We start from the raw sequence: 13,974 nt of genomic DNA, 5'->3' as shown, positions 1-13,974 counted from the left end.
AATCCAGCCTCTGGCTAATGTTCACCCAAGGCGACGCCAAACAGTTGTGAGTTGAGAAATTGAGTCCCTACCACTCCTGTAGGAGACCTAGGCAGAGTCCCTGGCTCTTGGCCCAGCCCAGGTCCAATCTCTGCAGGTATTTGTGCTGCAAGCCAACAAAAGACCAGAAGACCTCTCCGTGTCTCTGCCTTTCAAAAAAAATATTTATTTGGAAATAAAAAAATACAGAAAAATAAATAAAAGCAAAAGTTAATTTTTTGGAAAATATCAACAAAATTGGTAAGCTTTCAGCTAGACTGACCTAGAGGAAAGATAAAAATTATTAAAATCAGAAATTAAAAGAGGACTATTAATAAACTATTTAGAAACAATAAGAACAGGAATACTATAAGCAATTTTATTTTTACTTATTATTATCATTTTATGATACAGTTCCATATGCCGAGATTTCCCTTATCCCTCCTGTAACTCCCTCCACCCTCACTGAGTTCCCCTATATTATTACTATAATTTATTCTTCATAAACAGTCATATGTCCATTCACATGGGAGACCCAGAAGAAGTTCCTGGCTCCTGGTTTCAGAGCAGCTCAGCTCTGGCTTTGAGGCCGTTTAGGGAGTAGACCAGGGGATGGATGATCTGTCTCTGCTTCTCTGTAAAATCTGCTTTTCACATAAAAATAAATAAATCTTTAAAAATAAAGTATATTATTGCTTTAAAATTTTCAAAACAAAAGAATCTGTACTTTGTTCTATGAAAAAGAAGGGCACAGTGGTTCTGAGGGGAGGAAATTAGGAGCAGTAATGAATACTATAATGCCTAGAGGCTAAAGTCCTCACCTGGAATGCACCAGGACCCCATATGGGCACTGGTTCTAATCCCCACTGCTCCACTTCCCATCCAACTCCCTGCTTGTAGCCTGGGAAAGCAGTCGAGGACAACCCAAAGCCTTGGGACCTGCACCCATGTGGGAGACATAGACAAAGCTCCTGGCTCCTAGCTCCAGGCTTTGGATTTGCTCAATTCTGGCCATAGCGGCCACTTGGGGAGTAAACCAGCAGATGGAAGATCTGTCTCTCCTCCTCTCTGTATATATATCTGAGTTTGCAATAAAAATATCTTTAAAAAAAATAATGAATACCATCACTTACCTGTAGATAAATTGATATTTTAGCACAACCTGGTGGTGATAAATTACAGGTAATAGTAAATGTCAAAAAAAAAAAAATCACCATTTTCTAGTTACTTTAAATCTTACAGTACAGTACTATAAATTATTAACTCAAAACCCAAATACATCCACAGCAACTAGAGAAAAGTAACATATGCCTTGATTAAAAAAATTTCAAAAAAAAAAAAAACAGCCAAAGCAACCACAGTCACACAATTACAGCATATTTATTTAAATACAACATTCACTAAATATCAGAATAAACACACAGCTTCTCTCTCCTATCAAATTATTTTAACAAATCTACTATTGGAAAACCAATGTATAAACATCTCTTTTAGGGGCCTGGCGTGGTAGTCTAGCAGCTCACCTTGCATGCACCAGGATCCTATATCAGCACTGGTTCTAATCCTGGCAGCTCCACTTCCCATCCAGCTCCCTGCTTGTGGCCTGGGAAAGCAGTCGAGGACGGACCAAAGCCTTGGGACCTGCACCTGCATAGGATACCCGGAAGAGCTCCTGGATCCTGGCTTCAGATCAGTTCAGCTCCAGCCGTTGTGGCAGCTTGGGGAGTAAATCATCAAATGAAAGATCTTCCTCCCTGTCTCTCCTTCTCCCTGTATATCTGACTTTCCAATAAGTCTTTTTTTTTTTTTTAAATCTCCTTTAGGACAGATACTGAAAGCACAAGCCCTGCTTTATTTCATCTTGCCAACATCTTACTCTTCAACATTCATATCAGCTCACTCACCAACTACCGTGGTAAGTTAAAGTAAGAAAAGCTATATGTCTCCTTGTCATGATGTTGAGTCTTCGTCATTACAGTAGGAAATGTGCTGACTAGTGCAGTTGGATGGCATTTTGTACAAGTCACTAGCCTCTCAACTTTTACAAATATTTTTTAAAAAGGTTTGGAAATCAGCTTATTCTAGCGATTTTTTTTATTAACAATATCAAACAAAATTTGATATTATATGTGCTGTTGCTGTAACTTTTTACTGTTTTACCCATTTCCCATCTATATTAGTTGTAAGTGCTTAGGAGCCTACTAAACATAACTTCTCAATGTATCTTGAAAGTTATCACACGAATGTAAGTATAGAATTGTACAGGTATTTAAATGCTTAAAGTGCTCAGGGTAAGCTTCTCTGCGGAGTAACTGCAAATCTTTCTTATAATACATTTGTCCATTTCTCTATCTCATCAATCCACAATGTTCATAACATACACTGATAAGTTCCCTGAGCATCTGAAACAGAAAACAAGCCAAAAAATTGGGTTATAATTTTCTCCAGTCCCCCGAGATGGTACATGGTGTGTTGGGTCTTTGTGCTCTTCTACAAACCTTCCACAGACTGTGAGACACCAGCACACCGCCTCTTTGTCCTTACTTCCAACCTACTCTGGCCAAAAACTCATGCTATCTGATTTATTAACAACAGCCTTTCCTGATACTCATATCCTTAAGGGAAGTTGTTTGAAAATGTCCAAATTTACTTATTTAAATCTCACGTTGCTTCTTTAACTGTACTATTGTCTTTAGTTCTTACCTTTTGTCTAATGCCTAATAAGACATCTTCTATGACTTACTTATTTTCCAACCAGCTGAAAAAAAACTACTGCTATGTACCAACACAGAGAAGACTAGCAAGGCTTGACTGGCAACTTGGTCTGCAAAAGGCCAGATAGATACTTTAGGCTGTGCACATTATAGTCTACATGAGAGCCATTCTGTTGTGATAACACAAAAGCAGCCACAGAAGTAAAAGAATGAGCAAGATGTGCTCTAATAAAACTGTGCACACACTGCATTTCTTATTAATGTTCATGTATCATTAATCTTTTTTAATGATATAAAAGAATATCTCATCTTGGGGCTAATGCAATGACTCAATTGGCTGATCATTCACCTCCAAACACATAGATCTCAAATGGGCGCTGGTTTGTATCCCAGCTGCTCCACTTCCCATCCAGCTCCCTGCTTGTGGATTGGGAAAGCAATGGAAGATGGCCCAAGGCCTTGGGACGCTGCACCCATTTGGCAGACTTGGAAGCTCCTGCCTCCTGGCTCAGATTAGCTCAGCTCCTGCCAGTACAGCCGCTTGGAAGTGAACAAGCAGATGGATGATCTTTCTGTCTCTCCTTTTCTTAATAAATCTGCCTTTTCCAAAAAAATTAAATAAATAAATCTTAAAAAATATCTATCTTATCTCACCATGGAAAGTAGATAGCAGACTGAACTGTCTCGACCACAGTTGGCTACCCTCTACAAAGGCCTTTATATGTCAGGTAAAATGTTTCAAATTCCCAAGACTTTGGATAATTATGTTTATTAAGTTTTCATTTAAAAACTTACACAAGTTTTCTTTGTGGACAAGCATATTCACAAAAGTGAAAGAAAAAAGCCAGAAAAAAAAATACAATTTCCTTCTTAAAAGAAGATGTAAAATGAGCACTTCCTTTTAAAATGTCTAATTCACAAACATAAAATTAAAGAATAAAATTTTTATTCTATGCAATATAATAAAATATGCATAGATTTAGTACATAATTTCTTAGTTTTTTAGGAAAAAGAAAAAGATAATAAAGAGGTTTATAAATTTCAGTCCCTTTTATAAAAAGTTGCACCTGAAACCAATAACTATTTGCACATAAAAATCAGCCACTCAGAATGCTGTAATGAATTATACTGAGGAACAGGAACTGACCTAGTTGAGTTCTGGCTGCATATTTTAAAATGCACAATTGCATCACAGAATACTGTGGCTTCTATAAATTTGTGACAATTTCGAAAAGGAAACTCCTGCCTCCATAATACAAGGAAACAAGGACACGCTTTTCACCATCATCATCCAGTAGACATAAACTTCACAGTCTGGTGCACCTTTATCAAAGGTAGAATGATTCACTGCTACAGCTGCAGGGATGACTCGCATCCTCCTTAGTTCCTAACACAAAATAAATTTTGCATGAACTTTCATCTGCTTGGCTTTTCCAAAGAAAGATATGAATACAAAACGAATAAAATGGTAGAAGTCCATGGGCTAAAGAAAAAGAAATTGAATATAAAATGTTTACCAACTTTATCTTTTCTATTTTTACAACACCATCGGGCATTATGACCTAATCAGTTTCCCGGGCCTATCCAGCGTGAACGCGGCTCAATCTTCTATTTTAACTCTCCTCGGTGCCATCTTTTGATTGGTGCATCATTTTGCGACGTATCAGATCACTTCGTCCAACTTCAATCATTTGTTCTTCCCAAGACTTCATTTCATTATCATAACGGATTTTATCATCTTTTGCAAGCTGAATATATACCTACAAAAAAAAGGAATGTTTTACATGATTTATTCAAAGAACAGCAATAAATTTCTGGAATGCTTCTGTGTATGCTTTAGAAACTGCCTTCATTATTCTATTTCTATAAAGAAGCAATGAAGATGAAATTGAAAATTTTTAGGAGAAAAAGTTAGATGAGAAAAAGTACAGATAAGAGAAATAAAAAAATTTAAGTATTACAAGGTTTGTTAGACAGAAACGGGGCAAAATCAGGATAAGATGACCAGTCAATACAATGGAAATATAAGCCAACAGATGACATTCTAAACACCAATTTTATTTGCAGTCAGAAGCTATCAAGAGAAAAAAGCAAAACTGATTCAAAGGAAATGAAATTATTTTAAATCACTCTGCTACTGTTGGTAAAATGTCACAAATCTTCATGTGCTCTCTCACAGATATTCTAACTGTACATTTGAAACTAAAAATCACAATACTTACTTGTTTTTGAGAACTAGGTAGATTTTTCCAGTTATCATTTACAGCCTTCAGCTTTGCCTGAAAAACAATGCATGTTTAAGTAACACAAATGGGGGTTTCCAAATCTTTTACTTTTCATTCTAACAATAAAACTCAGCTATCAATAACTTATACGCACCAATTTTCGACATCTTTGCTTTCCAAGCAAAAACTGTTAAGCCATTAAACCGCCCCACAAACGGGAAATGCATTGGCTTAGCAGCTAACACACTGGCTGAAAGGCATATGCACCGCACCGGAGCACCACACTTTAATTTCTGCTCCAAGCTCCTAATTCCAGCTTCCCTCCAATGTAGACCTTACAAGGCTCGAGGACACCCGAATGGAGTTCCCATCTCCTGGCTCCAGTTCTCACCCAGCCCATTTTAGGCATCTGGGTAGCCAAGCCATTGATAGGAGTTCTCTCTGTCTTCAAAAATAGGAAGACAAGGTAGAAGTTCGCTCAGTCTGCCTCTCAAAAAAATTTACAGAAATGAACTGAATGAAAATACTATCTTCTGACTTGAAAATATGCAGATATAATTCACATTCCCTTCAAAGGCTCATTTCTTCCTGCAGTTTAGTATTTTGCTCTAAAATTTGGATCTAAATATTTAAGTGTAGTCACAGGAACAACATAACAAAAAATCCCTAATTCTAATTGATTAAACTTGATCATGTGTCCTGGACAAAAGTAATTTACTTCCACTTACTTTGTCTTTCTATCCATACAACTAAAGTAATAGGAAGATATTCACTTTTGTTAGCTCCTAAAATCCTACTAAATAGGAGTTTTTCTTTGTTGTTTTTTTGGTTTATTGTTGTTGCTAAGGTATAAACCAACACTGACAAAAACAACAGGGAACGGGACCAACAGAAAACCAGAGAGGCTACAAAGCAGACAGAGGAGTTCTAACTCCAAATTTGGCTTTGGGGAAAACACAACAACTCGATTTGCAATGTAGAATTCCCAGCAGTGTAGAAAATGGCAACACCAGATAGAGGTGAAGCAGCTACAAGGCTGCTTACAAAGGTTAAATCCTCACCACAGCATATTCTAGGACATTCTCATCCTCTTGATAATATAAAATAGATTGATTCTATTAAAAAAAAACAGGTCTGGCTAAGAGCAATGCTATTGTATGAAAAAAGAGATTAAGTCAGAGTCTATATAGAATAACAAGAAAAAAAATAGAAAATATCAAAGAAAACTGGGGCAGAAAAGAAAACTAAGACAACCAGTTCAGGATTCTAACAAGTGAGAAGAAAGAAAGGCAGGGGAAGAAAAAAATGAAGCCAGATCACACTCAAAGGACCAACAATCAAAACTGCTTTTGGGAGGGTATTCAGTATAACAGTTAAGATGCTTAAAATACCTACAGCCCTTATCAAAATAACTGGGTTCAAGGCCTGACTCTACTAGCTGCTAACACACCCTGGGAAGGAAATTGATAATGGCTTAAGTAGTTGAGTTCATATCCATCCAAGTTACAGGTTCCTGGCTTTGGTCAAGCACAACCCAGCCACTGCAGGTACTTTAGGAGTAAACCCACAGGTGGGATATCTCTGTCTCTCTCTCTCTCAAATAAAAATTTTAAATGCATAAAGAGGCTTGCATTTTAGTACTGTAGACCCATAGAAATAAAATTTAAAATCCCAAGAGGAGTAATCAATTGAAAATATGTAGCCAGTTCACATATACACATTATTCAATCAAATGTTAAAATACAATTTGTGACATCAATTGCAGATACAAATAACCCTTTATTTTTTTCAGATTGATGAGGGCTAAAGATTTGAATATCATCTTCTTCTATCATGTCATATTTTATAAAAGAAAAAAAAACTGTCCATGTGGAACTAGCTCCTAAGAAAAGGAAAGACTAAGACACAGTGATGACTGACAAGCTGACACTGATACAATCATATTACATGTAAAACACATGCCTATGGGCATAACCAAAGTTTTATTAAAGGACTCAAGTCACAACAACAGATAAGTTAAACTCGCAACACAAAATATTTTAAAACTATTTCAAGCTTTTCAGTGACTGTAAGAGAGGAGAGTCTCTAAAAGAACTTTAATATCTTACAAATTTGAAAGTTTTACATTTTTTAAATTTAAAAAGTTAGAAATGTATTGGCAGCAACACACTTAAATGAACTATATGTGATAACAAAAAAGGATTTTTCTTTTAAAGAGATTCAACAAAGAGACTCTTACCAAAAGACCGCAACTCAATACTTTGCTTCACCAGCTGACACCACTTCAATTTCTTCTCTGAATCTTTATTAAGTTAAAATAAGCAAAAATTTAAGAAACAAACACAGTTCTGTTTACCTGTGATGAACCATCCTTAGCTTCTTGGAAGCTTTCAGATACAAAAATGTTATAAGCTGAGCGGGGTCTTTTTGGTTTTCCAAGCATTGTTAATTCCTGCATATCAAAAACAGAAGGTTCAAATACAAATTAAATCTCATCAGAAAAACTTTACCCACAGAAACTTTATTCACTACTATGTATTACAGAATTTTACTTAAAGTGAACACTTTGGTTCTTAATACAAAGTATGAGACAATAAAACTTTAGGGTCACAAAATTTTAGTAACGCTAAATTTTAAAAACAATAGACTTCATCAATTATTTTCCATACAAAAACATTTCCTTTAAATATTTTCATGAACTCAGTGAGCATAAATGAACAAAATTTACTTAAAAAGACCAGCCTGTACACACTTTCATCTGTTAAACCAAACTATTCCTTCCCTTTGTTTCTGGAAATCCTGCTACAGATTCTCTCCTAAATACTTCACTTAGAACACCCTGGACATCATGCTTCTCACCGATCTCTGAACGAAAAGGTACTGGGAGTCAATAATGGGCAAAACAATTCAAAAGGGAAATAAGGATACAAAGAGAAGCCTCTTATGTATCTCTCCAATTCTCACTGCTGATCCTCTCCACTCGGCACAGGGGAATGAAGCAGGGAGAAAACACTGGAGTCATTACCCCTGCTCAGGCCATCCCCATGGAGACATTCTATCTCTCAGTCTCTTCTGGCTCCCTTTTACAAAGTGCGTCAAGCAGCCCTGGAGCACCATACAACTGCCTTCAAACTGGGTGGATCCCCAAACCTAATGGTAAGACAGCTCAAAGCAATGCCTTATCTGACATTCAAATTTGGAATTTATTTTTTTCAAAAAAAGAAAAAAGAAAAGAAAACAACTATTTCAATTCTGATGACCATTTTCTTAGAATTTATGTACTGGGCCAGCAGGTGGACAACCTCATACCTAGTACTAATGCTAGATTCAACAGAAAAACAATGGCATATATATAGAGACTAATATTTTAAATGGAACCACAAATTTAGAACCATGTATTGTTTTTCAGCATTTCTTAGGGGAAAAATGACAATATTAGACTAAAAGCACTTCTTACTTGATTAGATAAATTGGTACTTTTCCCTGATGCGGTGATGAGGGAATTCAGTCTATTCAGCAATTCAGTATCAAATTCACTACCACTCATACATAATTCAAATTGCTAGGTTATTCTACACATGACTTAGAAGCAAAGATTCTTGCTATTGTGACTAGGCTGTTTCTTAATTGTTCCTGTAGCCTTTAAGCCAGTCTTATAAACTGTACATCTTAAATTGGGATAGTTTTATAAACTGTAAATCTTAAATTGGGATACAACTGAGAGCAGCAAGGATAATTTGCAACATCAACTTAAAAGCAGTGATTCTGGGCCCAGCGGCGTGGCTTAGTGGCTAAAGTCCTCGCCTTGAACACACCAGGATCCCATATGGCAGTCAGTTCTAATCTCGGCAGCTCCACTTTCCATCCAGCTCCCTCCCTGCTTGTGGCCTGGGAAAGCAGTCGAGGACGGACCAAAGCCTTGGGACCCTGCACCCATGTGGAATACCTGGAAGAAGTTCCTGGATCCTGGCTTCGGATCGGCATAGTATCGGCCGTTGCGCTCACTTGGGGAGTGAATCATCGGACGGAAGATCTTCCTCTCTGTCTCTCCTCCTCTCTATATATCTGACTTTCCAATAAATAAATAAATCTTTAAAAAAAAAAAAAAAAGCAAGTGGTTCTACTGTCCAACTGAAATGTATCTTAGCAAGAGGAAAATACCTCTAATCAAAGTCATATAAACTTCAGTTCCATGCAATCAGAGAAGAGTATTTCAATGATACTCACTCTCTTCTTTATTAATGCTTTCTTTCTTAAACGTTTTTGCATGATTTCTTTTTCCATAGACAGCAGCTGACTTGGAGTTAGATGTTCCTGAATTCTGCTTATCTCTTCTTTGTATGCCTCCCACTCTACCCTGTAAGCATCTTCATATACCTATAAAGAAAAAAACAGTCAGTAAATCGTTGCTGGTAGATGGAACGCAGCACACCCGCCAGGGAAAGACAACTGCGTGGCTTCAAATAAAGGCAGACTGTACTACCAGATGAAAAATGTACTCTCAGGCTATATATGCAGATTAAAAACATGCATCTCAAGGAAGGAGACTGGTGTCGCAGCACTGCAAGGATAAGCCACTGCTGGTGATGCCAGCACCACAAGAGCCATGAGCGCTGGTTCAGGAATAAAATCCAGCTCCCTGCTGGTGTGCCTGGCCTTAGTACCTGAGTCCCTACCACCCATGTGGGAGACAGGGATGCGGTTCCTGGCTCCTGGCTTGAGCATGGTCCAGCCCCAGCCATTACAGCCACAGAGAGTGAACCAGTTTATGAAAGACATCTGTCTCTCTCCTACTCTCTTTAACAAAAATTCCACCTTTCAAATAAGTAAATAAGCCTTTGCAATTCACACACACAAAAAGTTTTATGCCTTCAATGTGAAGGTACTACAAAAAATATACATATATAGAATGAAAAGATACAGCTTATTTTGCTGCAAAAAACCCTGGAATCCATGCATAGTTTTTCATTACAAAATTCATGAAAAAAACTACACAACAATTTCAAATTTTTGTACCAAAATAATATTTTAATTATATCTCAACAAACTTAAAAACAATCTCCCACATGCTGAACAAGGTCAGAATCTAGCAATTAGCTGCCATTTCAAATTGCTTCCAACCTCTCATCTCCATTCCCATACATTTATATTACTATCATTAAGGAGATCACAAAGTAGGAAGGTCCTTTGTAGATAATTACTGCTGAAAAAAAAAGCCTGGGCCACATGGTTATTTGTTATGGGTATTTGGTGCAGCAATGAAACTGCAACCTGGGATGCCTGCTTCCAAGTGCCTGGATTTGAGTCCTGCCTCTGATTCTGATTCGAGTTACCTGCTACTACACACACACCCTATGAGGGAAGAGATGGCTCAAGTCCTGAGGCCTCCCTCATAGGAGACCTCAACTGGGTTCTAGGGTATCTGCTTTGGCTTGGCCCAGCTCAACTGCTGAGAACACCTGGGGAGCGAACTTATGGTGGAATACCTCTCTTTGTCTCTTTCTGCCTTCTAAATAAAATGAAAACAAACAAATAAAAATTTACACACAACATGCTAATTGTTCCCAACAGCAGAGAGGTAACTGGAAGTATGTTGAAAAATGGTATACTTACTTTTTTCTCTGAATCAGGAAGTTCCCTCCACAGCTCGGCGATCTTTTTAATTAGTTCTGAATTTTTTGCATCTATGAATTGGAATAAGATGAGAAACAGTGTCAAATTTTATGAACTGCTAGAGCCAAGAAAGCACATTCTACTTGCCCGCCAAAGAAAGTATCATTCACTACAAACTTCATCATCGTACAATTTAACTTTATCCAATTCACTTAAACATTAGAAACAATTCACAATTTTGTTCAAGTTTGCTAAAACTCAATTATTTAAAAACTAAGAAGTATATCATATTTCACCAAAACCGGTCCTCAGAAATTACCAGTATAAGCAGCTATATTACTGCTTTAAATTTTTTACTTGCCTATTTCAATCATAGTAATTTTCAAATCTTTAAGGAATTATTAAATTCATAAAAACTAGAAAAGAGAGAAGACAGAACAGGGCAACCAACCATCTCAGCTATGATGGACTATGTCAATCAGTGGATTTTTCAAAGACCTCATAGTGCTTGGAGTGGCAAGACTGACAGCGATTCATAACTGTGGCAATATCAAAACCACTTGAGCAAGAACCTCAGAGCATGCCCTACATCCGGGACCTGGGGAGGGTGGGAAATTGGGTGGGCCTTCTCCCTTAATACCCCCCTTTAAACATGAAAACTAGTATGGAAAACATACTAGTCTTATCCACTTTCCTGTAGCCCTTGAACCTTCTTACCCTAATTAACTATGTAAAGAATGTCAAAATAAATTTTATTAAAAAAAAAAAGAAAAATTCATAAAAACTGATTAAATAAGCAAAAATATTAGTCTTGAGTCATAAACCATCATCTTGCATTTCAGTTATAGAACAATATTTGGCAACAAACTATTCTTTAAAAAAATCAATCCAGTATTCTCCACTTCCTTCCTGTCAACCGGAAATGGTGGAATGCAACTGATTTAACCACTTGTCAGTTCCAAATCTTACATTTCACAGACCTGCGTACTTAAACAAGTTTCTTAAACTAATTCCTGACCTAAAATGTGAGCATTTTTTATCACTGTTTGATTTTCACATATCCCCTGTGACTAGCTTGATGCAAAGGGGCAATCAATCATAAGCAGAGAGTAGCTCCTGATTGTGCTATCAGCCTTATCCTATGACCCAAAATGAAAGCCCTCTAGTCTTTCCAGGCCGTCAGCGGTATCTCGCCTGGAGATCTTTTTTTCAGGAACACAAGTAGAACTGCCACTGAAAAATCTCTTTTAATCAGCAGCAACTTGCACAGAACTGAGCAGAACACTGCCACACTGAACTTGATGAACAGTTCCAAGGCACAAAAAGCAGCAGCAAGGCAAGAGGTTAAACACCTCATCAGTAGCTCTCTAGAGCCCAGACAATCATACCCAAACTTCTGCTTTTTCATCCTCTGCCCAGGGAGCTGTCCACACTATATAAACAAATACCTTTCATTCATTCATCCTTATTTACAATGATAACATTTCCATTAGGTGTACAATGTTGCACCCTGGTTTGCAATTCAGCAAACAAAACGTTCACTCGGGCAGTCATCACATTGCTTTGACAGTGTAAATCAAATATTCGGTCTGTTTAGTGGCTTTTCAAATCACAGAGCAAAAGCTCCTCCGAATGCCTCACCTGGGTTCTGAGCTTTAAATCTGGGTAGCTGTTCTTTGGAAAACCGAAGGTATGAAGTCATGGGTTTCTTTGGATAACTGCTGAAGGTGGACGAACACCATTTTGGAACATACGAGAAACTACACAGAAAAGAAGACACAATATCATGGATTGAACTGCCAACTTTCTTATGCATACAAACACAGCTAGCAAAAAATATGTCATCAGGACGCCGCCTGATTCTTTTGAAAAAATGCTAATGGCACATCTGAAATCTTGTTCCACCCGGGGGAGAAGCCTGCAGGATTCCAACCTCCAAGCTCCGAACTCCCTAGGCAGGACAGAGAACAGAGGAAAGCATGGACACGCTGGCTCCCGAGCCCCGCCTCCTCCACACCCTCAGCAAGGCGCGATTTCGTCCAGGATCCAGAGCAGGTGCGCCAGGGCTGGATGGCAGGCAGGTGCAGCTGCAGGGGTGAAGGGTAGCAGGAAGCCAGGAGTGTTCTAACGGAGGAGAGGGGGAGGGCCGGGGCTCCCTCGAGCAGGTGCGCCAGGGCTGGATGGCAGGCAGGTGCAGCTGCAGGGGTGAAGGGTAGCAAGAAGCCAGGAGTGTTCTAACGGAGGAAGGCCTGAGTTCCCCGAGCAGGTGCACCAGGGCTGCACGGCACGCAGGGCTAGCAGGAAGCCAGGCGCCAGGTTCTAACGGAGGAGGGCCTGGGCTCGCAGCCACCGTCCCTTTGGCAAGGTCGAGGTACGGCTCGAAGGGCCAGGAAGGCCCTGTCTTTGCAGCAAGAGCTGAAAGGAGAATGACAGCGTCTCCCTCCCCTCCCCAAGTACGTGCGGGGCCCCTGAGGCTCCTACCTGAAGGGGGAGCGCAGGCGACTTCCACAGCCCGCGCACAGGTCCGCTCCAGACTTGCCCAGAGTCCTCAGCGCGCCCCACACGCCCCGGAGAAGCGCCATCGCCCCGGCCGACTACGCAGTACCCGAACCCCCAATGTCCGAGGGGACCTCCCCGCAACCAAAGAACAAGCGCGACCGCGGCCACAACTCAGATCCGCGTGCTAACCTCCCAGCTCTGTTATCATGCCCGCCACTCGCGAGGCACTATGGGAGGCCCGTTCACATCCGGCCAGCAGGCGGGGAGGGGGCGGGGCAGGGCCGGATCTGCGCAGGCGCGGGAGTCGGTCCAGGGTGGGTGGGGCTGCGACGAAGCCGAAGCGGGCGTCCCGGCGGCCCTGCGGAGGCCCGCGACCTCGAGGCGGCGCTGCGGGGCCGCCTGTGCCCTCTGCCGCCCCCGCCGCCGCTTCCTCCTCCGGTCGAGGAGGCCGATGGAGGGACGGCAGCGGCCTCACCCGGACAGGTCTCCCCGGCGGGCGAGGCGTCCGCACTGACGGCCGTGCGGCACGGGCCATACGTAACAGACGGGGCAGCCGCGAGGACGAGGCCCGGGCCGCCGCGCTCCGGGAGGAGCAGCCCCGGGCTCGGGTCGCTCTCAGACCCCGGCGGGGCTCGGGCGCAATGGCGGGCCTTCCCTCTGCGTCCTGCCTGATGCCCGCGAACGTGCGTTTTCAGCGCGCTCCCGGTGGGCTGTGACACAGTCCGGTCACACAAGCTTAAAGCCTGCCTGCGTGGAGCGGAGAAGGCCTTGCCTTCTAGTCCCTCAATGAAGTTGGATGTCTTGACCGAGGAATGTCGCGACCTCCCCCCCCCCCACACACACCCCCAAGATTCCGTTTCCCACGCGAGGCGAATGAGAATGTTGGACTAGATCAGAGTTGTCTC

General features: G+C 40.7%; 1 protein-coding gene across 2 annotated transcripts; it reads right to left on the bottom strand.

Moving 5' to 3' along the window:
* Positions 1-4,237: 4,237 nt before the first annotated feature.
* On the bottom strand, positions 4,238-13,270 carry TFAM (transcription factor A, mitochondrial). 2 transcript variants are annotated; one of them, XM_040975804.1, is made up of 7 exons: positions 13,052-13,270; positions 12,212-12,330; positions 10,571-10,641; positions 9,185-9,334; positions 7,314-7,409; positions 4,955-5,011; positions 4,238-4,492 (listed from the first exon to the last, which is right to left on the bottom strand). In XM_040975804.1, exons 1-7 carry the CDS (start codon positions 13,150-13,152, stop codon positions 4,346-4,348), a joined length of 741 nt encoding a protein of 246 aa, XP_040831738.1. In that variant the 5' UTR covers positions 13,153-13,270; the 3' UTR covers positions 4,238-4,345. The 2 variants fall into 2 exon arrangements, with proteins under 2 accessions (XP_040831738.1, XP_040831739.1); XM_040975805.1 differs by lacking the exon at positions 7,314-7,409.
* Between the last annotated feature and the right edge of the window lie 704 nt (positions 13,271-13,974).

Source organism: Ochotona curzoniae, unplaced genomic scaffold, assembly GCF_017591425.1.
Source record: "Ochotona curzoniae isolate NIBS_2020 unplaced genomic scaffold, NIBS_Ocur_1.0 contig_2692, whole genome shotgun sequence".
Lineage (NCBI taxonomy): Eukaryota > Metazoa > Chordata > Mammalia > Lagomorpha > Ochotonidae > Ochotona > Ochotona curzoniae.
The sequence above is the reverse complement of the archived record's forward strand: the minus strand, read 5'-3'. Positions and strand labels throughout refer to the sequence as shown.